General features: G+C 51.8%; 9 protein-coding genes across 9 annotated transcripts; all 9 read right to left on the reverse strand.

Annotated features, from left to right (window-relative positions):
- Positions 1–122: 122 nt before the first annotated feature.
- Positions 123–2,767, reverse strand: VTN00DRAFT_4500 (uncharacterized protein; the record flags this gene model as incomplete). The annotated part of the gene is made up of 3 exons (XM_069430935.1): positions 123–1,515; positions 1,593–2,689; positions 2,744–2,767. The coding sequence occupies 3 exons, from the start codon at positions 2,765–2,767 to the stop codon at positions 123–125; spliced, it is 2,514 nt and encodes an 837-aa protein (XP_069290020.1).
- A 1,759-nt stretch (positions 2,768–4,526) lies between these two features.
- Positions 4,527–6,156, reverse strand: VTN00DRAFT_4501 (uncharacterized protein; the record flags this gene model as incomplete). The annotated part of the gene is made up of 2 exons (XM_069430936.1): positions 4,527–4,561; positions 4,638–6,156. The coding sequence occupies 2 exons, from the start codon at positions 6,154–6,156 to the stop codon at positions 4,527–4,529; spliced, it is 1,554 nt and encodes a 517-aa protein (XP_069290021.1).
- Positions 6,157–6,623: 467 nt separating this feature from the next.
- VTN00DRAFT_4502 (uncharacterized protein) lies at positions 6,624–6,989 on the reverse strand (the record flags this gene model as incomplete). The annotated part of the gene is made up of 1 exon (XM_069430937.1): positions 6,624–6,989. The coding sequence occupies one exon, from the start codon at positions 6,987–6,989 to the stop codon at positions 6,624–6,626; it is 366 nt and encodes a 121-aa protein (XP_069290022.1).
- Positions 6,990–7,314: 325 nt separating this feature from the next.
- Positions 7,315–8,802, reverse strand: VTN00DRAFT_4503 (uncharacterized protein; the record flags this gene model as incomplete). The annotated part of the gene is made up of 1 exon (XM_069430938.1): positions 7,315–8,802. One exon carries the CDS (start codon positions 8,800–8,802, stop codon positions 7,315–7,317), a length of 1,488 nt encoding a protein of 495 aa, XP_069290023.1.
- A 933-nt stretch (positions 8,803–9,735) lies between these two features.
- Positions 9,736–12,183, reverse strand: VTN00DRAFT_4504 (uncharacterized protein; the record flags this gene model as incomplete). Its single annotated transcript, XM_069430939.1, has 3 exons — positions 9,736–9,860; positions 9,928–12,057; positions 12,132–12,183. 3 exons carry the CDS (start codon positions 12,181–12,183, stop codon positions 9,736–9,738), a joined length of 2,307 nt encoding a protein of 768 aa, XP_069290024.1.
- Positions 12,184–15,312: 3,129 nt separating this feature from the next.
- VTN00DRAFT_4505 (uncharacterized protein) lies at positions 15,313–17,019 on the reverse strand (the record flags this gene model as incomplete). Its single annotated transcript, XM_069430940.1, has 1 exon — positions 15,313–17,019. One exon carries the CDS (start codon positions 17,017–17,019, stop codon positions 15,313–15,315), a length of 1,707 nt encoding a protein of 568 aa, XP_069290025.1.
- A 945-nt stretch (positions 17,020–17,964) lies between these two features.
- On the reverse strand, positions 17,965–19,966 carry VTN00DRAFT_4506 (uncharacterized protein; the record flags this gene model as incomplete). Its single annotated transcript, XM_069430941.1, has 4 exons — positions 17,965–18,678; positions 18,731–19,547; positions 19,654–19,784; positions 19,886–19,966. 4 exons carry the CDS (start codon positions 19,964–19,966, stop codon positions 17,965–17,967), a joined length of 1,743 nt encoding a protein of 580 aa, XP_069290026.1.
- Positions 19,967–21,050: 1,084 nt separating this feature from the next.
- Positions 21,051–22,414, reverse strand: VTN00DRAFT_4507 (60S ribosomal uL6 domain-containing protein; the record flags this gene model as incomplete). The annotated part of the gene is made up of 4 exons (XM_069430942.1): positions 21,051–21,101; positions 21,172–21,349; positions 21,510–21,765; positions 21,970–22,414. 4 exons carry the CDS (start codon positions 22,412–22,414, stop codon positions 21,051–21,053), a joined length of 930 nt encoding a protein of 309 aa, XP_069290027.1.
- A 416-nt stretch (positions 22,415–22,830) lies between these two features.
- Positions 22,831–23,722, reverse strand: VTN00DRAFT_4508 (uncharacterized protein; the record flags this gene model as incomplete). The annotated part of the gene is made up of 3 exons (XM_069430943.1): positions 22,831–23,144; positions 23,220–23,559; positions 23,648–23,722. The coding sequence occupies 3 exons, from the start codon at positions 23,720–23,722 to the stop codon at positions 22,831–22,833; spliced, it is 729 nt and encodes a 242-aa protein (XP_069290028.1).
- Between the last annotated feature and the right edge of the window lie 494 nt (positions 23,723–24,216).

Consider the following 24,216-nt stretch of genomic DNA (forward strand, 5'->3'; position numbering starts at 1 on the left):
TTTCGGGTGAGCTTTGTCAAAGGTTCCACAATCTTGGAGTAGTTCCATATGAACTTCCAATAGAAGTTGGCAAAACCGAGAAAAGCTTGTGTCTCCTTGACTGTTGTTGGCTCAGGCCATCCTCATATGGCTGTGACCTTTCCTTCATTCATTTCAACATGTCCTGGGGAGATCATGAAGCCAAGAAACTCTGTTTTTTGGGTGTGCCATTCACATTTTTCTGGTGCAACTGAGAGTTTTTTCTCCTTCAGGGCTTCTAACACCTTCCGCACATGTTGTCTGTGTTCTTCTAAGGTTTCTGAGTAGATAAGGATGTCATCCAAATAGGCCATGCAAAAGACATCCAGGTATTTCTGTAGGGTATTGTTGACCAAACTCTGAAAGGTCGCAGGCGCATTGGTAAGACCAAATGGCATGACTGTATATTCAAAATGTCCTAGACAGGTTCTGAAGGCGGTTTTCCATTCTTCCCCTTCCTTCATGCGCACCAGATAATACCCTTCTCTAAGATCCAACTTGGTGAAAAACTTCGCCTTCCGCAATCTATCCTGCAACTCCAAAATGAGTGGTAAGGGGTAGCGGTTTTTGACAGTGATGTCATTGAGTTGGTGATAGTCCACACAAAGTCGGAGTTTCCCGTTCTTCTTTGGGACAAACAAAATTGGGTATCCAGCCGGTGATGTGGAATGCCGGATATATCCTTGTTCCAGGTTCTTTTCAATGTACTCTCGGAGCGCCTCATGCGCCTTCTCTGAGAGTGGATAAATAGGTTTGAACGCTGGTTGCGTTCCAGGCTTCAAGGGTATCTCATGATCCCAAGGCTGATGTTCTGGCAGTTGTCCTCTGCCTTGTTCCTTAAAGACTTCTTCAAAGTCCCAGTATTCCTTTGGGACTGCTTCCATTCTGGTTGAAGGCGGTTGGTCCTTTCTCTGTTCCATGGATCCAATCATCAAATCTGGTGCTAGGGTAAGATACAAGACTCCCACTTGTTCTCCCCTTTTCCACATTCGCATCATTGTGTTCTGGGAGATCTCTTTGATCTCCACTGGCGGTTCTTCTCCCTCAGGATGCCCTTCAGGCCTCATACCTCTGTTGGATTCTTCCGCCAATTGCACTCTTCCTGTTACCCAGTCTATCTGTGGGTTGTGCATCTTCAACCACGGTATCCCTAGGATTATATCATGTCCTGGCATCCGTGTGATATCAAGGTTGATCTTTTCCTTGTGCTGTCCTATCTTCAGGGAGGACTGGTTGGTTTCCATCCACACCCATCCTCCTCTGTAGCTGCTGGCAGATCTGTCAACTGTAGATAACTGATACAGCTCCTTCTTTCCTGTGAAGGGGATCCCATTCCTGGTGACAAATGTGTTGCTGACAAAATTTCCCATGGCTCCACTGTCGATCATGGCCCTTGCTTTCTTCCCATTGATCTTGACAGTGATCACCAATTGTTTCAATAAGTCCATTCCATTGAGTGTTGTTCCGTTTCGCGTGCTTGTAGCCGGATTCAGGGACCTAGACCAAGACTCCTGCGAGGGTCCCATACTAGCAGGGTCCTCTAGTTTTTTGATTTCTTGGGGTCTTTTGGAAACCATCCTGTCGCGTTCTTGGAGGCATAATGATCGGAGCAGTTGTTATCATAGCAGGCCGTCCATGGTAATTCAGCATGCTTGTTCCTTCCTGTGACCAATATCTGTTTCCGGTTGTCTCGTTTCCTGTCCGGGCATTTCCAACCCATATGGTCATTCTTTCCGCAGTGGATACACAGTTTCTGCTCATAGCGCTTTTTCTGTTCATCCATCCAGTTGGGGTTGGGCCCTCTGACTTGTCTGTTTGTTGTTCCCTGGGTGCTCCGTTCTCTTCTAGTCACATTGTCTAGTTCCATGGCATCGCCTCCATTTCCTGTGTGTCGAGGGGCTTGTTGAAAAGGATTGAATTGTCGTTGCTCAGTCCGTCGTTCGAAAAGTCGGTTGTCAATTCGGGTTGCCATGAGTATCAGGTTATTGAGGTCAGTTGGTTCTTCTGCTGCAAGGAGCCCATTCTTGACTTCCTCTTTCAGTCCTTGATAGTAGTGTTCCATGAGCGCTTGTTCTGACCAATCTCCAAGGAAGGTTGCTGCTTGTTGGAACTCTGTGGTATAGTTGGTGACTGACATTTTCTGCTGGATGGACATGATAGTCCTGGTGGCCTTTTTTACCTCATCTAAATCCCCAAAATTCTGTTTGATCCGAGTCAGGAATGCATTGAAGCTGTTGAAGGTCTCAGTGGTTTCAGCTCGTTGTTGTTCAGGTGACCTCTCTAGGCGGTCCTTCAGGTAGGGGTCAAACCACTGAGCTGCGGTGCTTCGTAGGTAGGTTGCTGCAAACATGACTTTTCTTTCTTTGTTTGGGAATTCGTGGGGGTTGAAGAAAAAATAGAGCTCCAGCTGGGAGATAAATGTCTGCAACTTTTTTCGGTCGCCATAGTAGAGGTCGGGTTTCGCAATCTTGGTCTTTGAGTTGACATCAGGGTCGGTAGTGTCCTGAGCTGCAAGGTTCGGTGCATGGCTGGTGCTTGCCCCAGCCTGCTGTCCCAGTAGGTGAATCTGTTCATGGAGTTGGTTGTTCCCATTGATCTGGTTTTGAAGCTTGTCCTGCAGCTGGTTAACCTGCTCCCTAAGGGTGGTATTCTCACCAGTCCGTTCTTGCAGCTGGTTCTCCAATCGATTGACTTAATTCTGTAATTCTCTAAGAACTCGAACAACTTCCTGGGGGGTGATGTTTTCCATTTTTGCTTCTTTCCCTGCTTGCCTTCTGCAAGAAAGGTGGTCAAAGTGTAACGACGGGCCTAAGACTTCTTAGGCGGAGGGCTGTTGGGTTTATCTTGAAGGACAGAAGACAAGGGAAAAGATAGATAATAGTCATTACTAGCAATGCTAACTCTAGGATTGCTATTTGAGTTGACCACAGGGTCCTAATCCCCATGGTTAAGGAGTGCCTTATATACATCCTAAGTTCTGCCCGGAAATACCTATCCGGTGGATCATGACTATGGATGGATCAAGGGTCATGTTGGATCAAGAGGTCGGATGGATCAAGGGCCCCGATGGATCATAGCCATCGCTCTTGATCCATTGTCACGTGACAGGTCCTCCCCCTCACTGTCTTGTCGGAAATCCCTAGGCTGTGCCATAACATTAAACTAACTACATACCTACCTTCTACAATTACCTAGTCACTACTACTAACTAGTATTTTGTGTACAATATTCATAAGAGTCAGATCGGATCAGATCAGACCAGATCTGTCCTTTTTTTTTTCTCTCAGATACACCAAGGTCTACTACTGTATCTAGGTACTTTACAATTGATATCCACCTAGAGTAGTATCTAACCGAAAGAATCCAAAAGTTTTTCTTTATTTTCTGGTGTGTTCTGGTGTCACAGGAGGCCTAAAACTCTAGGCCAAACCTATGGGGTTTATCTTGAGGAACAGGAAACAAGTAGTATAACTTGGGATACATATCTAGACTTTTCAGACAGCTGTATAGGCTGAATTGATAGACAAGTTGACCACAGAATTCTAATCCCTATAGCTAAGGAGTGTCCTATACACATAATAAGTCCTGTCTGGCAACTCCTATCTGCTGGATCACAAATAAGGATGGATCGAAGGCTTGCTAAAATCGAGATCCCTGATGGATCGATCTGGGATTTTCGATCCATGGATCACGTGATGGAGCCTCCTCTAGTTATCTTTTCCTTTTGCTGACTGCGGGCTGTGCCGTAACATCTGGCAGAGTGGAGTAGAGTAGTGCTGATGTGGGCCCTTCCAATCTGATCCAGTAGTCATCCGACATACTTTGCAGGGTATGTTACCTAAGGTACTACTAAGGTTACATAAAACACGGAGAACTCCGAAGCACACCAGGCACCTTGAGGTTGAGTTAATAAAAAAATTTTGTGGAGGGGCAGATATGACATCATCGCACGGCACGGGATTTAGAGTTGGGGCACATGATCATGGGCTGGATCCTCCAAGTCGAACCGTGGCGCGCGGTGGGGATCGGTGGCTACGCCTAATTCGACATACACACATGCAGGGTATTATTTAGGGCACCATCAATCAGGAGACTAACTGGGCAATGGGCTTCAAGTTCGGATCCATGCCGAAGTTGACAGTCAGTACTAGGTAAGACCGGGCCAGGGCTATGGACACGGGCACAATCCAAGGGAATGGGACAGCTGCACAGGGACCAAAAAGCTCATAACGATCATTCATCACTCATTTCACTGGCTACGCTAAATGACGACTGCTAGCGACATTTACACAAAATTACTACAGGTCGGGCGCCTGGACCTACATATATATATACAGAGCGAGGACAGCCAAAGCAAGAAAGAAAAAGCACCAGCTGTTTCTTGCTTGGCTGCCCTCGCTTCCAGGCTTTTTTCTTCTTTATGGGGTTCAATATCGTCACGTCGTATCCAATGGCAAGTGACTGGGCTGGGCTGCACTGGGCTGGGTGGGCACGACCTGTGTCAGCAGTCAGAGGCCGTCGGATTCGGGTGGCCCCTTGTAAGCTGTAGACAGTCAGCACATTTTTAAATCCAAGATATAGACAGGGTGAGGAGGAAGACGAAGACAGCAACAACGTACCCTTCCGGGCTTGGAAAAAGTACCAGAAGGCCGATATGGCTAGGAAGCCGACAAACACCACTGACGCGTAGTTCATCGACTCCCGGGTGGCGGGCAGCGCGGTGGGCATACTGAACAAGACCAGCTCGAATAAAATCCAGCACAACGCGATAACATTGATGATGGGGCCCATGATGGGACCCCAGTTCCAGCGGGCCTTGGACACCTCGCGGCGCCCGTGCAGCAGGCTGGTCGCGATGGGGATGGCGTAGCTGACGGCCAGGCCGATGACACCGACCGAGGCGAAGGCCGTGAAAGCGCTGCTGCTGCCCAGGTTGATCAGGCCCAGCAGCATCTGGATGACAGTGAGCAGGACGAGCGACCATACGGGAACGCCGAGGCGCTTATCGACGCGGGCCCAGAGGCGTGCGTACGGGATGGCGTTGTCGCGCGCAAAGGCCCAGGTGGTGCGGGATGCGGCAACGGTGATACTAATGGAGCAGAAGAGCGTGATGATCAGGACGAGCACCATCAGGCCCAGCCCACCGCCGGGGCTGCCCGTGACCTTGTTGAAGATATATGGAATGACCTGGCCACTAGGGGCCTTAATGACCTCCGCCAGCGGCGGCAGCGTGAAGCAGATGGGCAAGATATAAAAGAGCCCCGCGAAGCCGGCCACCGGCACGCACAGGCCCATGGCCTGTGGCACCTTGACAGCCGGGTTGGTGCACTCCTCAGCCATGGAGGAGACCATGCCGATGGCGGAGAAGGTGTAGGCGGCGGGTAGCAGGCCGATGAAGAAGGTGAAACCACCCCAGCCGGCAAGGCTCTTGTCATAGTGGCCCAGGGCCCAGGCGGCGCTGTGGCGGCCAGCCTTCGCCGTGACGGACAGGGTAATCAGGATGACGACGATGGTGACGGCGATGAAGATGGAGCAGATCATGTCGACCTTGGGCAGAAAGCGGTTGCCAAAGATGCAGATGAGCAGGGAGGCCAGGCAGATGGCGTAGAAGATGAGCAGGAGCTGCCAGCTGTTGGCGGCCCAGTCGGGATGGTACATGGCTACGGTGGCCGAGATCATGGAGGCAAAGCCGAAGTTGACGGACAGGGTGATGGTCCAGTTACCGATGAGCCAGATCCAGCCGTTCACGAAGGAGAGCACTGTCCGGGTCCGGGGGCTGGCCATCTGGAAGGACCAGTAGTAGGGGCCGGCAGAGGTGGGATAGCGGGAGGCCAGTTCACCGAGCGAGAGGGCAACGCACTCATCGACGACGAGAACGACGATCCAGCCTACGAAGATGGCCAGCGGACCGCCGCCGTAGATGGCACTGAGGAGGGGGCCGCCCTCTCCGTAGGGGATGGCAGCGATGGCCAGCAGCTGGAAAAGCAGGGTAAACATGGAGCGGTTACGGCTGAGCTCCTGGGTGTAGCCGAGACGGTCGAGGCCTTCGATGCTGCCCGAGTCGCGGGGGTCACTGTGCTTCTCCTGGTCCGGAGGGAGGGTCGACGGGAAGAAAGTCTTCTTCTCTTCAACCTCCATTTTCAACAATGGTGGTCGACGATAGTGAGGGCAGATGGAAGATGAAAGAGAGAGGGAAGAACGAAAGGGGCGTGTGTGCCCGGGTATCTAAGTATCTCTAGGAGGTATGTATGTACAGTATGTACAGCAGATCAATTAATGGAAAGCACAAAGCAGGGACAAAAAGAGAACAGGCCTGGTCCTTGTCGAGGTGCAGACCAACCGCCAGCACAGCCAAACAGGGAGAGAGAGGGGATGTTATGTACGGAGAGAGAAAGAGAGAGAGGATGGAGAAGAAAAAAAAAAAGGACGCGACGGTCTGCACGTCACTGGCCGGGATCAGGATGCCTGGCCCGCTGCTCAGGCACCAGGTAGCATGGCAAGGAGGGGGGGCGAAAACACCCAGACATGCTGTCGACGACCCCGCCATGGCAAGGCCCGCGAGAACGAGGAAGGAACAGAGAGGAGGGAGGCGAAAGAGGAGAGGATCAACCGGCGCAGAGCCTTGGCGGGGGCTTAGCGTGGGCTTGAACGAGCGTGCAGGGCAGAGATAAGGTGCGAGAGAGGAGCGGCCGATCCACCCGCAGCCAATCACAGCAGGGGGAAAAGCGATCGGCCGCGTTTAGGCGCGACGGTGGACCGGGGTCGCCGTGCCCGCGCGCCCCGCCCCGTGACCTGACGATAAGCCGGGCGCGCGTGACAGGCCGTCTCGGCGCCCCGGTTCCGGCCGCCCTCTCGGTGCCGTTCCTGGAAGGACATGCATCTGCACCTGCCAGGGGGTCGAGTCCAATCACAGCCTGAGCGATATAAACGTCTCGATCGAGTATCTCCATCCTGAAAGAGGGGGACCGCATTTCCGGAAAGAGCCAGACAGATTTCAAACCAGAGATAAGAACATTCATGACTCCAACAGACAAAGAAAAAGGTATCAATCAGCACAGGCCAAGACATCACACCATCGCCTCTCCGGGCAGCACCATTGCTCCACCAGATGCTATGCCAGCGTGGTATGTCGGTCAACAGGAATAACCCAGCGTGGAAACAGCACAGCAAGGGAAACATGCAACCAAACAGCCCGTGTCGCCATCCCTCGGATATATATCCCGCATATTATTATGTACATGTACACACCTGCGATGAGAAATTAAGCATATGTATATCCCTCAAAAATAGACAAACTCAAAATAAAAACGCTCGTCGCGCGATCGTGTCGAAGCATCTCCACCAATCCACGCTGCTGCCATCCCACACCCCGCGCAGAAACCCCTCCATCACCCGCACCGAGCCAAAACGCAGGAACGCCCCGGTAGCTGTGAAGCTCGCCCGGATCGCCCGTCGCTGCGTCTCCGCCAGACAGTGGCTCCCGACCACCAGCGTTGGGAAGAGCAGGCAGTGTGACAGTTTGCCCGCCAGTCGCGACCCGCTGCCGATAACTCGCACCCCCTCCGCCGTGGCCTGCTGCACGAGCGGGTGTGTCACCTCCAGGTTGCACAGCGCCCGGTAAATGTAGATCTGCGCCGTGAACCGGTATGCCGAGCAGAAGATCCCCCACGACGTCTCGTAGTCCAGGCTCTCAGCCTCGTCCACGGTCGAGCTGGGCGATGATAGGGGCGGGGACGGTGGAAGCGCCATCGATGATGACGATGACGTCGATGGCTCATGTAGAACTTCAAGCGATGTACGTCGGCCGTTCTGCTCCAGCGCCGTCTGGATCGGGTGCAGGTCATGCAGGGACAACGCCTGCCCGGACTCGCGGGCCTGGTGGCCCAGAAGGGCCAGATCTGACAGGATGGACATGATCTCCAGAAACGGATCCCCACGGGGCAGCGTCCCCCACCACGCCTCGCAGCCCGCAAAGTTCATCCACATGGAGCCCGGGAAGTAGGGCTTCTGCCCGCTCAGTAGCGCGTACGTCAGATCCATGGTCGCGAAGACGGACAGCATCAGCGCCGACAGACCCCGTTTCGTCTGGAAGACTCGGTCGAGGAAGCGCCACTGGCTGAGAATGGCCCGGCCGCCGCGGAAGTGGCAGTAGGTCGCGGCGCCCTCGTCGTCCGGATCGATCACGCCGTCCAGGATGCAGAGGAGCACGTTGGTCACGAAGAGGTTGGTCACCATGGAGCCGGTCTGGTCGTCGACGACAGGCGTCTGCGCCAGGAGCTGCTTCCGGAAGAGCTTGATGGCGTCGAGACGCGCCCGCTTCTTGGCCAGGGCCGCATCCTCAGGGCTCCCACGCGTCGTGAAGAAGAAATGGTGCGCATTGGCAACAGCCGTGACGCACTGGAGCAGCGCGGGATCGCGAGTGACAGAGCGCAGGTCAACAAGCAGAAGATCGCGGGACAGGTTGAAGCGGTCGACGATCTCGTACTGGAAGTACAGCAGCGGCTGGTCCGCCGGGGCGGACAGCGGGCTCAGCGGGCTCAGTAACGCAGCGCCCGCTTCGACTCGAACAGCTGTGGAAGAGGCCGAGACGGGAATGTTCTGGCCGGCGAGGCGCCCGCGAGCCGCAACGCCGTTGCACCAGCGCAGGCGCACCCTGCCGTAGCCACACGGCTGGCCGGACGCGGCACAGCGAGAGCAGCGTGGCCGCTGCAGGTCACAGAGAACTCGACGGTCTTTGCATGGCCAGCAGGAGCCCTCGACCGTCCTCATGCGCTTGGGCCCCATCGGACGAGATGATCAGGCCTCTGGGATCTCGTGGATGCGCGGCATGAAAAAGGTGCGGTCGGCTTCTTCCGCCCGTGGAGACGTGGTTGTGGAGATGCTTGCTGGCTGCACGGACAAACTCCGTGCTGGCCTTAGTCAGACGGTTAGTGGCCAATCCCTGAAATGGCACACTTTCCTCCTTTTGGCATTTTTATATTACAAATCCTGCATCAGATAACAACTAACTAACATGGGTTATTGCTGTCAAGTTTCTCACTGTAACTGACCCGATAACGGTGACAAAGGCGGTCTACATTTGCCGTCAGAAAGGCAGACCAACAGGCCAGGGCTTGATTATTGCAGCAATAAAAAAAGTTGAGCTGCAAATCAACAAGAGTAACTGTCTCTCTTTTCATTTACCCATCACAATGATAAACAAACCAACCTCAGGGGTCGATCGGGAGGACTGATTTGGGAATTCCAGGGCACCCGGCATTATCAACACTATGTGCTGTCTACGATTCTTTTCTTTGTTTTGTTGGCCTTCGGTCTCCGAAGTATCTAGGGCAAGACTCGTACAAAGTCCCGCCTCCCAGCAGAAGTCAGCAGCATAATCACGCGCTCAATGTAATAAACAAAAAGCCGAGACCTCGCACAGAGGCGGTGATCATTACATAGACCGGCTGTACCCGGCTAGTAGTAAAGGCGATAAAGATAAAGATACAGTACCAATAAGCTCGAAACTAATCGAAGCATTAAAAAAAGAACACAGTCGCCGCAGGCGGGAATCGAAGTAACAATGACAACACACCGAGACGGTGAAAACTAAAGATTATCCAATCTTCTTTTTCTTCCTTCGCCTGTGACAATACAAATACTGGACTGAGCGACTGAGGGGTATTTCAACTCATTCAAACTCTTATGGATCCAATGGCAAGCAAACAAAGCAAGAAATCACTGGTAAGAGGAATGAATGTCCCGTTTCGGTGGGAGACTGCTGTGTTGCGAGTGCGGACGGTGGAAGTAGTTGTGATGCCCGCTTCCATCATCAATGTTTGGATTGATAGTCAACGGTGGGACTAGACAAAGTGCGTCAGAGCCTTTGCATCCTTGCAAGAGCTACATGAAAGAAAAAGATGCACTTACTGCTAAGTCCATAGCCTTCTGTATTTCCGTCTTTGTTGCCTTGCTCGATCTCTACTCTGATGGCGATATCCAGACCGCCGTACATGCCGCTGTCACTGCTTACACCGTCCGCGGCCCTGTGAGTGGTTCCAGCGTTCTCCTCACCCTTGTGCAGCGGCGAGTGTCCGTCCTTAGCCGGAGTGGTTGGTCTACTGCATACTGCGCCATCAAGATTATCTACCGCCGGCGGCTGAAGGGTGTCGTTGGTGCCCGAAGAGCGGACCTCGGTAATGCAAGCATAGTTTCGCGACGGCATGGTAACCTTATTCCACGACGCACTCTTCTCTTGGCCCCCAGGCTGTTTGTCGAAGAGGTCCATGAGCGTCTCATCAGTATTGTGGTCCAGGTGATGGATCTTGTTCCTGCGGGCTAGCAGGTTCGCCACAGGCTTGGGAGGCGGTTTGTTGGTGATGGCACTACTGATGACGTTGGCCATGTACCTGTGGTCATTCTCAGTAGGTATGTTGAGTTTCGGGTTCGAATAGAATCGGCCCAACGCGGCAAGATGCACGTCGCCGCCCAGAATCGTGACTCGGACGGAGTGAGTCTTCGAGAACCCTTGGAGGCGCAGCATCAGCTCCTTGCGCTCACGTTTGTGGTGGTGGGCAGTGTAATGATCGTCCAGGTCATCCAGCAAGTCAACCTGGCCGTCAAATTTGTTGAAGAAATCCCCAGCCACTCCAAAGCGCTTGTTCAACAAGCGGATCGGAGCAATGACCGGGGAGTTAAAGATATTCTCGAGCCAAGCGAGACGTGGGTAGGCAATTGGAACACCCAGTAGCAAGATGAGATGTTTGATCTCTCCATTTGCCGCAGCCACCTCACGGTCGAGACGAGAGAAGATCGCGTCATACGTGTCTGGATAATTGACCTGGTGACGGGTGCGCTCCGTACGAGCATCAATCCCGACGAATGCAATGCGCCTGCCGAGACGCATGTACAGACTCCGACTCTTTTCCTCCACATACGGCCCGGGGCGAGCTCCCACGATCCAGCTAGGGTCCTCCTCGTGCTCTTCAAGAACGAAAGTGTTCTCCAGCTGCCTGGGGTCGGCGCCGGCCGTGCCGTTGACGGCCTGCATAGTCTGGGGGGCGTCTGTGGTGTATGTCGACTTGGGAGGCGGTATGTGATGCTGGAACAGACAGTAGTACTTGTACGCCACGCCTCCAATACCACGGAAGACCGAGCACCTCATGAAGTGATCGGTATAGGAGCCAAAGCCGTCGATAATATCATGGTCGTCCCAGATATTGATCTGGGGGATTCTTCCGTTGGCGGTCTTGAAGGGTTCATGGGTATACCACCGCACGTAGTTCTTGTAGTAGTACTCATCGCATTCCGCTCTCAGCTGGTTGTTGAAATGATGCGCCCTTCTCTTATGAGGGTTGGTGATCTCAGTCCACTTCCTGAGTGGACCGTCTACTCTGACACCATCATTATAAATCTGATCGCCGCCGCCGACCATGACATGGAAAGGCCTGACAGCATGAACTCGGAGAACATCGTTCCACAGCGCCGGACCAGCCCAGCTGTCCGTGTCCGTCCCGACGGAGAAACCGTTACAGGAGTGAAACATGATGCGCATCGACTCGCTCATGGAGGGGACAACAAAGTCCCAGGGCGCCTTAACCTCATCGCGATTGACGTACTGGAAATCCGGAATGACATATTCCCAGCGCGCCTCGTACGCCTCCAATGGCACGGAAATGGAGAATCGCCAGAACGCCTTGTTCGGATCTTCGTATAGTTTGATGCCATAGAAGGTGTTACCCTGGCCGCTCGATGCATGGCCGTTCGCGTACCCATTGGTATGCCTGTTTGTATAGACGCCATTGCTGCCGTGAGAGACAGGACCTGCCTGGCGCAAGCGCAGCACCGGCTGCTTCTGGGTCGGCGTTGTGACAATCAGGACGCTCCCGTGCCAGGTGGAAGACGAGGACTCGACGTTCATGTGCTTGTAGTTCAGGAGGGGACCACAGATGACCTCCAGATAGGAGTTTGTGTTCTCGGCCTGAGGCTCAGACCCATACCCGTATCCTGGAACAACCGGTCCCGCGCCATCTCCATAGCCGTAGGGCTGAGCATAGTTATCTAGAGGGACCGTCAGCAATTGCGATGCCCAATTGAGAGCTAGAGGGGAGGCGCAGGAAATGTCGTAGTCATACCCTGGACATGGCCGTCCGGCGTTTGGTAACCCTGGAGTGGGCCGTCAGCCATGACAAGCCAAATAGACGACTAATCCCCAAAAAGCGCGTACGGATCGAGACGGCGCCAAAAGGTACCGATAGAGGAGAGCACGGAGTGGGTATCCGAGAAAAGGGGGGGGGAAGGGGGAGCTCCTGGAGCGCCTGAGGGATCGATCGCTGCAAGAAGGGGAGGGAGCAAAAAAGAGTGACGGAGAGAGGGACGCAGGAAAGAGGGAGAAATGAGAGTCAGAAGAGGAAGAGACAAGCCGCCAGGGAGAAAAAGCGTAGGGGGTATAAGATCAGCTTCGACCCTAGCAGGAATCCTCAGACGGCGGCCTGGGCTGAGTGACGATGCCAAGCCCATAGCTCGCGGAGTCGCTGTCGACGCGACGAGGGGCCAGCCAATCGGGCCGTGCGCATTCGCGGGCTCAGCCCTAGTGGAGCTCCGGAGCGCCACAGAGAAGCCGCGGAACAGCCACTGTCGGCGATTCCTCATCTGCAAAAGGCGCGTCCTGTGGCGGTGCGTTATCGCTTTTCCTCGTCGCCGGGTGGGGCTGCTGACGACTGCCCTTTTCACCATGTCGTACAGCGCTCCAGCAGTCCAGACGACGGAGGATGGAGGTGGAAGGGGAATATTCGACTCAGTATGACACGAGAAAAGCCTCTCTCTCGGAATGTTTCGTCCTGCTTATCAGATCTCGGATCTAACCAGCCTTGCAAAGCTTGGCTGCATGAAGATTGTGGCTGTACACAGATCCCCCATATCAGGGCTCCATCCAGACCGCGGCTCCATTCTCCACCTTAGGATTCCAGGCTCAGGTACAGTCCAGGTTGAACGTGCGGCATACCCCACAGTTCACAGAAACACGCCTTCTCACCGCTATGGAAGGTGTTAAACAGAGTGCTGAGTTGGAACTTCTTGGTCCTGCATGTGCAGATCATGATGTGCGCTGCATACGGAAAACCCTCGCTATAACGAACTAAAGGAGACAACATGTTGAATTCACTACTATATAGAGGGACTTGTAATAACAAATGCTGTACCAAAATAAGCCCTAGTATCTCTTTGCGGCTGGTTCTCCACTTTTCTTGCTTCTAGAATCCTCTTATCCTCTCATGCTTATCCAGATGCTGAATGTAACGGCGGACCTAAGACTTCTTAGGCGGAGGCTCGTTGGGTTTATCTTGAGGACAGAAAGCAAGAGAAAGAGATAGATGAATAGGCTGTTACTAGCAATGTTACTATCAGGATTGCTATTTTGAGTTGACCACAGGGTCCTTATCCCCATGGTTAAGGAATGTCTCTATATACATTGTTAATTGAAATAGCTCTTCTGATTAGGAGACTGAATTGAAGACCTCTTGTTAATTCATATAGCCCAAATTGAAGACCTGTTGTCAATTCACATGGCCAGTGTAACGGCGCTCAGTCATAGTAAAATGATGTATTACTACGGTAGCTAGTCATACAGAATCGAAAGCATGAGAGGAAAGCAAGGAAAGAATCTGCAGGGCTTTGTGCAACGTGAGATATATAGGCAAGCAGGACCGGCAGTATCCCGGAGACAAAGGAATGCTCCACACCGCCTACCTTACCGCCTAGGTGCCTGCCGCGCCGTCACAAGTATTGTTTTTGATCTGGGGGGCCCTTTATTAGCTGATCAAGATGTTTATATTGTGAGGAGAGGATTTCTGAGACAGAGGATGCTGCAATTGTTTGGTTGAAGGTATCTTGAAACCATTTTTGGAGGTCTTTATTGCCAAGGTAAGGATTAAGAGCTTGTCAGACTGTGCGAACCTAGTAATCCGAGGGTATGATGAGGAAAGCTCTGATTATTCGAATCTACCTAACTAACTGACTATTTATTCTCATGGAATGAGGGGTTAAGACCTTCCGAATATGATATATCAAGCGATTCTGAAAGATATGATGTATCGATGTGATATACCGAATATTGTAAGGATCTTTGAGATAACTACCCGGATCGGCGTGTGCTGACTAGGCTGATAGGTTTCTTGGCATACCACTAGGTTATAGTGGTAATATTCGGCTGACAGAGCTTTTTGAGAGTAGAGTGCTGTCTTTTGCTGGATTGAGATAGCTGTACGGCGAGGCATTTTAGCTTTCAGGCAATTCTTTATAACTAATTATATGGAGGCAGTCAGGAAGAATGTAACGAATCTCGTTATATGGAGGGATAACGAATATTTGGTAGTGTTTTGAATTTAGACACGGTGGCCCGTTCGTTATAGGGAGGTTCGTTATAGCGAGGGTTTTTTGTATACCTAATCTATATACCACCTAAGTTCGGCTTCAACTTCGACTCAAGAACACCGATTACTAAGAAAGAGGACATTTCCGTTCTTGAAACTACTACTCCTGATACAGTACAGAAATCGTCCTTCTCAATCCATTGGCGAGAGAGTGAAAGCAGACGGCTCAAGATGAACATCACGTTCGCGCTACACGCGCTGGAGAATTCGAGATCGTTGAGCCTCTTTCCGCCTTCTCCCCTCGAAATCTGAACATGAGAAATGGACTGGTAGTCATCATGTAATCCCAACACGTCGTAGGCGCAGTACTCTGGAGACAAAAAAGTGGAGTGAAACCAGGGGGAAACCAGAGAAAGAGGATAGACAAAGAGTCAGGGTCATCAGCCACTGCGCAGTTGCCAATACTACTCGTTAGACAAAACAGGGGAGAGAAAACAAAACACTCAGCTGAAAGAAGGTATGGGGGTTAGAGGACTTCTGTGCGTTCAAGACCAAAGTACACAGGACAAGAAGACAATCGGAAATGTTGCGAAACAAGACGGGGCAGTTTTTACATCTGACAAAAAAAGGGCTGGCTTGGATTTGAATACCAGGAAGGGACCATTAAGATCACCAAAAGAGACCCAAACAACTGATGGAAATGGCTGACTTCAGCAGACCAAATGTCACAAAATAACTGAGAGGGGACAGGGGCAAAAAGGGGAAAGGGTATTAAAAACAACACATCATGTAGGCATGTACTCGGACAAAATGTGAAAGGCTGGGGGACATCTGCAGTAATCATCAAAAATTGCAGTTTGAAGGTGACTGATGCTGACGTCCACATGACCGAGCGCATAGCATATCGAAATCGAACGGGCGTCAACTAAGAAGCCAAGGTCTTGAATCAGTCGATGACGGGACTCGGGAGAAGACGAGGAGCAGGACGGTCGGGATGGTCCTCCTCTCCCATCGCCTTCAGCTGCTGCGCCCATCCCTCCGCATCGTATCCATAGCCGGAGTCATGCTTCTGGCGGACCACGGCGCGCTTGTGCTCTTCAGACTCACGGTGAACTGCGGGGATCCCCAGATGGGTCATCAAAGCTCCAACACGACGACGGTTCTCAGGCGTGTCCATCTCCGGCCTCATTTTGACGAATTCTAACATGCTACCCAGTATGAGATCAAGTGGAATCTCATCGTGGGATGTTCGCGCGTCGCTTTCAGTGAGTTCGGACATCGGTGCCACGATGCCGTCCGAGGGAGGAGAGACTGAAGTAGGCAAGACCGGACCAGACTCAGGCTGAACGACTGGAGGAGGTGTCTTTGGACCTCCTGGAGAGAAGAACACAGGATGACGGCTGCTATCATCGGGTTTAGTGAACAGCTGCTCGAAGCGTTTCTCCACACGCTCCATGCCTTCTTTCCGCCACTCATTCCAGCAGCGCTGACGGATCCTGTCGCATGTATTCTGGCTCGGGGCACGCCACGACTTGGTCACCATGCTCCCCCACTCCTTGGACTTGTCGAAAGTGTAGAGGTCACTCATCACCTGGCTCCAGGACGACTTGCGACCACACGCCTGCTGCTTTGGCAGCCCGTCGCGGAGAGCGAACCATGCCCTGTATGAGGCCCGCTGAAGGACCAGACGCCACTGGTTCTTGTAGCTGTTGAGCTCGTTCTTGAAGTCTTGAATGCGCGCGACGTCGTCGTCCTTGAAGAGGACATCCGCAAGGTCGACAACCCACTGGCTGCATAGGATAACGATAACCATATCCATTCCCGGATCGTTATCAGTGTCATCAGCGAGCACGTCGCAATAAGGGCTGAAGTTCAGAGGGGTGATGTTGACCTTCCCATCTTCGTTATTGAAACTCTCCTTCATCATCGTGTAGATGGCAGTAATGGAGAGCTGGTACACAAAGTGTCCCTCGTTCCAGACACTCCACACGTCACTGATATCCTCCGGAAGCCAGTAGAAGCAGCGAATGAAGAACATTTGCTCTCGAAGGTCGAACCCAAGAAGATACTGCACGCCATTGAAAGAAGGGCCTGGCTCCGCAAGAGGCAGGATCGCGAAGAGCAGTTTCGGTTCATCACCCACCACAGCAGGGTCGAACGTCTCAGGGTTGGAGAACTCGTCATAGAGAAAGGGACGGCAGTCGCACCCATCGAAGAGGTACATACTGTTGCGTCTCTCGCGTTCGTCTTTTCCTCCTTCGACAGAGTTTAGATAGAGATGATAGTCAACGACATTCCATGGATGGACCACATTAACTGCCTTGACTTTGGCAGCAGCACCATCGCTGGCGGTGGTCTCTTCAGAGGCAGCCTCGACGGAGGAAGCAGCAGAATCACCTTCCGATGCCAGTGTCTGTTCAACCTTGAAGTTGTCTCCATCAGCTTGGTCCTCTGAGATCTCAGATATCTCAGATTCGGCACCAGCCTGTGTCTCGGGTGCCTCGTCCCGGTAAAGAGACTCCTCGTCAGGGAACGCTTCAGCGATCATCCGTCCGAGAGACAGTTTTCCCTCTCCAAGCTCACTGGAGAGCCTGATCTTCCTCTTGCTCCTCTTTAATTTGAAGACGGTAGTAACTTCCTTCGTGCCAGCCATGATGAAGAGAATATTGGAGCAGAACTGCAGGTCACTGTCTCTCAGTATTGATCCGTCGTACTTTTGCTTGAGAATATTACTTACCGGAGGGGGTATTCTCTCTTCGACTGGATTATGGATCTGGCAAAGAGGCTTGAAGAGCCCTTTATGGCTAAATTCCTTATGCTAAAGAATGAATAGGTAAGTAGGTGTGAAGTTGAGACAAGACAGTGAAGGTGGAGAGGAAGTGAAAATGTGGGGATGGCGTAGGGAGCAAGGTGAAGTGTCTCAGCAGCAGGATATGATGAGGTTTACATACTCTGAAGTTTCCAGTCGACGTCCGGACGAGTAGACTGCGAGTCAAGTTGCTTTATGAATGTTTTCATAGGAATGAAGAAAGCGAAGGTATGGTCCGGATGGATAATGTGTCTGTGTGCACTTTTGAAGAAATGCGGAGAGTGGTTATGTTACTTCTCTTTGTTGGAGAAAGACAACTAAGTGAGGATCAACTGAGCTGAGGGGAGTTTTCCAGTTCAGAACATGTGAAATGTTTACTCATAACGCGGAGCACAATGTCTATGTCTAGATCCTGCTGCCGCCGCGGCGACCATCTGGAGATAAACAACGACATCACGCCAAGAAGATATCTATCTAGTAGGCTCTGATAGAGACAACAAGCAAATCCGCAGGAGAGTCTGTCTGCATCACGGGGATATGGCAACACAGCACAACAATTAACTGAGCATCTAGAAACTTCACCACCATCCTTATCGACAGGGTATCAAGGAAACAATGGAAGGCAACTTCTTTTTAAAATGCAGAACATACACGGCCATCAACCTTGCAACACTCCAGGTGAAAGAATTGCATATTCGAAGTTGAAGGGTGTTGATGTCTGTTGGACAAATCGAGGCGCCGGGAGGGCCCCAACCAACACGGGCCACAAGGCTTGGGATATGTTGTAGCCTAGCCTTTGTCAAGACTGGCAGATCTGCGTCCCCTTGGAACACCTTCGTTCGGACTGCGATGTTGTCCCGACGCGCTCACACCTGGCCGGTTGTCGTCCGGTCTTCGTTTCCGAACAGTTTGATATCCCTTATCCAACTCGATCTCAATCGCGCAACGGACCTTCAAAGCACTTATCGCAGGCCAAACTCCTCTCTCTCCTCTCAGAATCCAATAGTCAAGACCCTCTTTGGTAGGATTCTGGAGCAGCTTCGTCAAGTCTTTTACTGACAAGTCGGGTACGAGCGTCAGGCTCGGGCCTGGGATGCTTTCATCGATAAGTAGTCGACGCAAGGAGGTGGGCAGCAGACCAATATAATCAAGCTGCTTTAGCCGGTGACGGATTTCTAAGATAACCAACCGCAGGATGGACCGCGTAGGGTTCCATTGGTTGGCATGTCTCTGGTCTGGACGTTGAAGGTCTGATTGGAGGAATGGTATGAGGTATGGTCGAGCCTGCGATACCATAAAATGGTTGACATTGAAAAGCTCAGCAATGCGGAATAGCGGTGATTCCCGGTCATTATAATACATTTGACGCCAGGACCGGAAGGTAACATCCTGCGAGTGTGGCCACGGAACAATCGCGCCTGTCTCATCCTTGCAATACAGTCTTACAGGTGAATATAGTGATGTCGAGGATGCATTGGAGGCGAGTGCAGCAGACCATATCAACTATGGCACCTATGAGCACATATAAGTCAAAATGTGGCAAAGCAATACTCACAACATTCGGCGCTGTTAGGTAGTTCAGCAAGTTCGGGAAGCCTCCTTTGCCTGAAGTTGCAACAGTGATATTCAGAATCCTTTTGGACCGAGCGTACGCCTCCTCGAATGTCAAGTCACCAACATTGGCGCGCACGCATTCTTCTAAGACATTGACATCGAGAAAATACCCTTCCCGGATATACCTTTTCGCTCGTCTTATCATGGTCTGGAACCAACTATTCCCCTCGTCGCTGAGCAGAGTCTTCTCTTCCTGTCCTGGAAATTCGGCCGAGTGTCGTTGATCAAAGGCAGTTAGGTCAATCCCATCGCCATTGAGGAGGGTCAAAAGCTCATCCTCCGTATGGATTCCCACCAGAGCAGCAATCAGAGCCCCTGTTGCTGTCCCGGTGATGATCCTGGGCAAAAGACCTCGGAGAAGCAACGCCTTCACAACACCAAGGTGGCACAATCCGAAAATAGAGCCTCCCTGCAGCACCAGCGTCGTCCTCCCGAATGCTTGGCGCGTGTCATGCAGCAGCTCCAACTTAGCCTGAGACGTAAACCCGCTCTCGTGGATTGGCGTCGTCTTTAGCGATGTCACATACTGGATAGAAAGCGCAACCTGCCTGATGTAGTCGTCAATGAGCAGCTTGGTACCCGCATAAGCATGGTTGAAAAGCTTCGGGGAGGTGATATTGCCGAGATTGCGGACAAGTCCAGATCTGAGAAGGTTCACAAGCGTGAGGATATCCTCCTCTTCTCTTGAGTTAATAATGGCCTCCAGTCTGCCATGGATGAGTCGATAGTCATAATGTTTACTGGTTGGATTCTGACGCCTGCGATTAACCATGAGAAAGGGACCCAATTTAGTTTTCGAGACATGCAAAGAAAATACGGCTGGCAATATATAATAATTCAAGTCCACAGGGAATAGGTGCTTACCATAAATCGGTACTCAGAAGCTCATCGAGCTGAAACGCAGCTTCTTCCCATTCTTCAAAGGTCTTGGCCATGGCCAGGGAATTCAGCAGATTATCCCTGGGGGATTTAGATCTCCACCATGACAGCAACCTCTAGAGAAGAGACAATCCAGGCAAGGAAACAATTAGATGCATGGAACATAGATATTTATGTCACAAGGCTCGCAGGGCTAGTGATAGCACGATTTGCTTACTCGTTTCCAGAACTGCGCGACGTCGAGCACCATGCTGACGACCGCAGCCAGCAGTCCATAGATGCTTATCCATGACTCCATTTCGATCACAGGAAGATGATGACGCCCATCAAGCAGACAGATCAAAAACGATTGAGATCGACACTGCTTTCCACATGCTCCGCTGAATGCTCGTCCAAACTTTCGGGGAAAGCAAGCCTAAGTAGGTAAGCTTCATGTTTAACGTGGGAAAGGGGGCGAAAGACGACCACCGGCTTCAGCTACATCGATATATGCCTTGATGAAGCGCCAACCGGATCAAGAAAGCATCATAGCGAATTAGACGGCGGAGCCATGAACCCTCGGATCTGGAGGAAGTTGATGAGGAGAAAGAACGTGATCCACAAGGAGTTCAGCTCCCCGCATGGTTCGCCTCGCTTTTGGTTGAGCATACGTCACAGTGCCAGATGCAGTAGGAGCTTGGCCTCCCGGGGTTAACCACATGGCTATCTTACCCAATGATAGTCGACAGCATTAATTAGACCGCAATCGCAAGCACTTCGGAGACCTATTCCACAAACTAAAATCGGTGTGCTACAAACGAGTTGTATATCTTTTATATCTTACCTGGGTGATTTGGTAGGTTGCACATTTTTTTAAGAGGACGTCACTGAGCTACTCAACATGTAAATTCCCCGGAATCACATGCCAACAGGACTTCAACATCTCAGATTGGCCAAGTTGACCGCACTGCATCTACAGCCGGACCCTGCGCGGACCAGCATATTGCATTGTACAACAAAGGGATGTACTGCGACGACTTTGAAGTCTGAAGGTGTCCCACTTCAGGGTGTAATTCGTTGGGCAGCTGTGAAGATGCCAGGGCTTCCTAAAGCGACATTATCGACGACTGTATGATTCATCTTCCCATGAGGCCAACCCGCTGAGCACGAGGCAAAGACTCCTTTGGAAGGAAAAGAAATGAAATTGGGCTTGTCTCATAGAAGCCGAACTTTTTCTACATGCCACGTTTTCCAGCTAATACAAGCCATTCCCGTGAACACGTAAAAGGGCATTTAAATTTCCATAGTCGCTTTATTTCGCTTTTTCTCCCTAATGCAGGTAATGCGAAAAATTCTCAAGACATCCCCACAAGCCACCCAAGCAGACAGAACACCGTCATCATTTAGTCCTCAACAATGTTACCCCGCTCCGACACGTACAGACCGTCAAGGAACTACACATCAGTAAGTCAACGGATATGCTCCACACATGACGCCATTGAGTAATATCCGGGAAGCACCCACCTTTCGGATATCCTTGTTGCGGACTCTGCAGATCTGCTGGATGTCGGCAGCGCTCTGGGAGACACCCTCGAGGGAGTTGCCGGTGAGCTGGAGCTCATCCTTAACGTTGGGGGAGGCGATGACCTCAACACCGGGCTGGGCGGTCACACGGCGGACGAACTTCTCACCCAGGAAGTTTCTGTTGAAAAGCGACGAGCACCATCAGCACATATTCCCACCACGTATCGAAGCAGATTAACCCTGGCCCACATGGTCCGCATTGGTCCCTCCTCTTTTGTATATAAAATACCCGTCCATTCCTATTGCAACGGGGCGATAAAAACGAGTCTCATTCATACCTGATCTCAACCTCGTACAGGCCAGTCTCGGCGTTCTTCTCAATGTTGACGTTGATCGGAAAGTGAGCGTAGACGTAGCGCATCTTGTACTTGAAGCCCTTGGTGACACCAATGATGAGGTTGTTGATGATAGTGCGGACGGTACGCAGGGTAGCGACACCCTTGCGGGCACCGTGGTGCAGCTCGATGGAGATGAGGTTCTTCTTGGGGCGACCGAAGGTCACATTAAGGTGCGACAGGTCCTTAACGAGCTTGCCTAAAAAATTGGAAAGCCATCATGTCAGCGAAACCATCTATCGAAAAGACAGACAGCCTGTTGTCGGGGTTCTGCGATAGGTTCGCGAATATGTGCAATGTGTATTTGTGTGTGTGTCTCGGAATTGGTATAGCATTACCTCGAGGTCCCTCAACGGTGACAACCCGCGAACGAATGTGAATCTTCACTATAAGAAAAATTCACCCATCAGCTTCAGATTCTCCACGGAGATATTATGTTCCCATTGCCAGCCTATAAGGCTTGCTTCCTGTCGCTCTCGAGCGAGGCTGTTCAGCGCCAGGCCGACAGCGACCTCCCCGTCTTTTCTCAACGCCACTGGTGCAGACAAGGGCCGTCGAATGCTCACCATCGTCGGGGATTGGCAGCGTTTCCTCGGAGTGAATGTACCGCATCTTGGCTGCGTGTTCTGTGGGATGTCCGAGGGGAGAATTGTCGTTGTCGTCGTCGTGCGGTCGGTCGTCGAAAGGATCGAAATTCGACGGGCCTGGTGGAGCGAAAATCGAGGCGGGCGGGTTGTGCGTCGCTTAGCTGATCGTTGTGGTTTAGTGCCGTTCTCGCTAGGGTTGGGCCAACCTCGGCCGCCGATGGCCTCAGGAACACAACTGACAGACCCGATGCCGAGAAACATCGCGGAAAGATGTATTCGTGTTCCATTGCGCCTTAGGAAGAGCCTGGAGTGCTGTCGGAAGGAGTCTTAATTTTCATTTGCAGCGGAAAAGAAGCCCATCCATGCCACTGGCGAGATATTCTGCTATTGTTGCCTGACAATGGCCGACACTGTTATTCAGCCCCTTGTTCATCACGATTATCAGAACGGGCCGCTCATAAAAAGTATTTAAGTGCTTAACAGATAATATTAGTACAGAATAGAACTTCAATTCACGGCAGCTATATACAGATCCCCAAACCCTATCCAATATTGCCCCGAACGCCATGCCATGCAACCACTGTACAGCTACCAACAAGCAAACGTATCACCGACACCCGTACAGGTTCAAGAGCCCATAGTCGTACACATCCACTTTTTCCTTGGTCATGTCATGACTACACCTCCTTTTGAGCCTTCGGTGCTGCCTCCATGATCCGCTTTCCACCGAGCGACTTGAGCGTCGACGCCAAAGTCCTGTCCCTGTCCAACGCGGCAATATCGTCTCCACCTCCTATACTCCGCCCGTTAACCAGGATATTTGGGACAGTGCTGCGACCCGTATTTTTTGCCAGAAGAGCCTGCAGCTTCGGACCCAAGGGATGCTGGTCGAGTTCCACGACAAAGGGTGCAGGGACTACGGAGTACTTGTCGAGGAGGATGGATTTCGCCTTGGCACTGAAGGGGCAGTACGACTTGGAAAAGATGATAACTATAAAGACCCCATGTGTCAGTCACATCGCTCCGATAGAATAGAACCAGACCGGAAAGAGGAGCAACGGCATACTTGGAGATCGCTTCAAGACGGCATTTAGCTCCGCCTCAACCTCAGCTTTTTCTTGAGCCTCTTTATTCTCCGATTCTGACTTGTTTGCCTTTGGTTTCTGCATCTTGGTCCTTCCTGCAATCGAAACCTCCTCCGTATCTTGATTGTCATCCTTCGATTCGTAACCCAACTTCTCCCGGTTCGATCTCACCAGCTCCGCGTCCGCTGGTGCTCGGTTGGGCTGGAGCTTCTGGAATAGACCGCTGTCGTCGCTCGCCGACTTCTTCGCGGCAGCCCGAGCATCCATCGCCTCAACGGTGGACTGATAGAATTGTTGGTTCTGGATCCGTGTTGCATCGCCCTGTAAGACATTCACGGAATAGGGGTCAGTCTGGTTCTTGCACCGCTAACCGCCGCCACGACGCCACGGAAATAAGAGGAATATTTACCGTATAGTAAAGTATCACAAATACTACCGCCAGAACGCCGATAAGGAGAACTTTAACGCGACGCTGTGAAGCCATGTTGAACGCGATGGACTGCGTAAAGCGGAAAAGCGACTCTAGAATAAGACAGTCAGGGGTCCGCGCACCTGATCCAGCTTTTCCCCGCCTGACGTTACACACGAGTCACTCTTGTTCTTCAGGTAAGCTTTCGATCGGCAAATGTTGCGATGTGATGCTGCGCAGAAACGAGCTACCCTGGTCCGATAGTCGCGCAGTGTCTGCTAGCCGTTTGTAATTGTCGCACTGATCGAGGGGCCGACAAGTAGTAGTAGCTTTCAAAGGAGCTCCACCGCATCTGGTAATCTCACAGTGGGACGGCGTGTACTCCTGAGGGTTATATAATCGTATCCTCTAAACAGGCGTTTAGGCCCTTGGACAGAAAGGTGGAACGATGATCCTGGTAGATCAAAGTTTCGGAGCGGATAACGTGGGCATAGACGTTGCGTTGTATGGGGGGACAGTTAGTGATTGCGGAGACGTCGTTCGGGAAGGCCGCTAACGAGTGCCGCCTA

Source organism: Thermoascus crustaceus (genome assembly GCF_041956765.1).
Source record: "Thermoascus crustaceus strain CBS 181.67 unplaced genomic scaffold VTN00scaffold_2, whole genome shotgun sequence".
In the NCBI taxonomy this organism is placed as follows: Eukaryota; Fungi; Ascomycota; class Eurotiomycetes; order Eurotiales; family Thermoascaceae; genus Thermoascus; species Thermoascus crustaceus.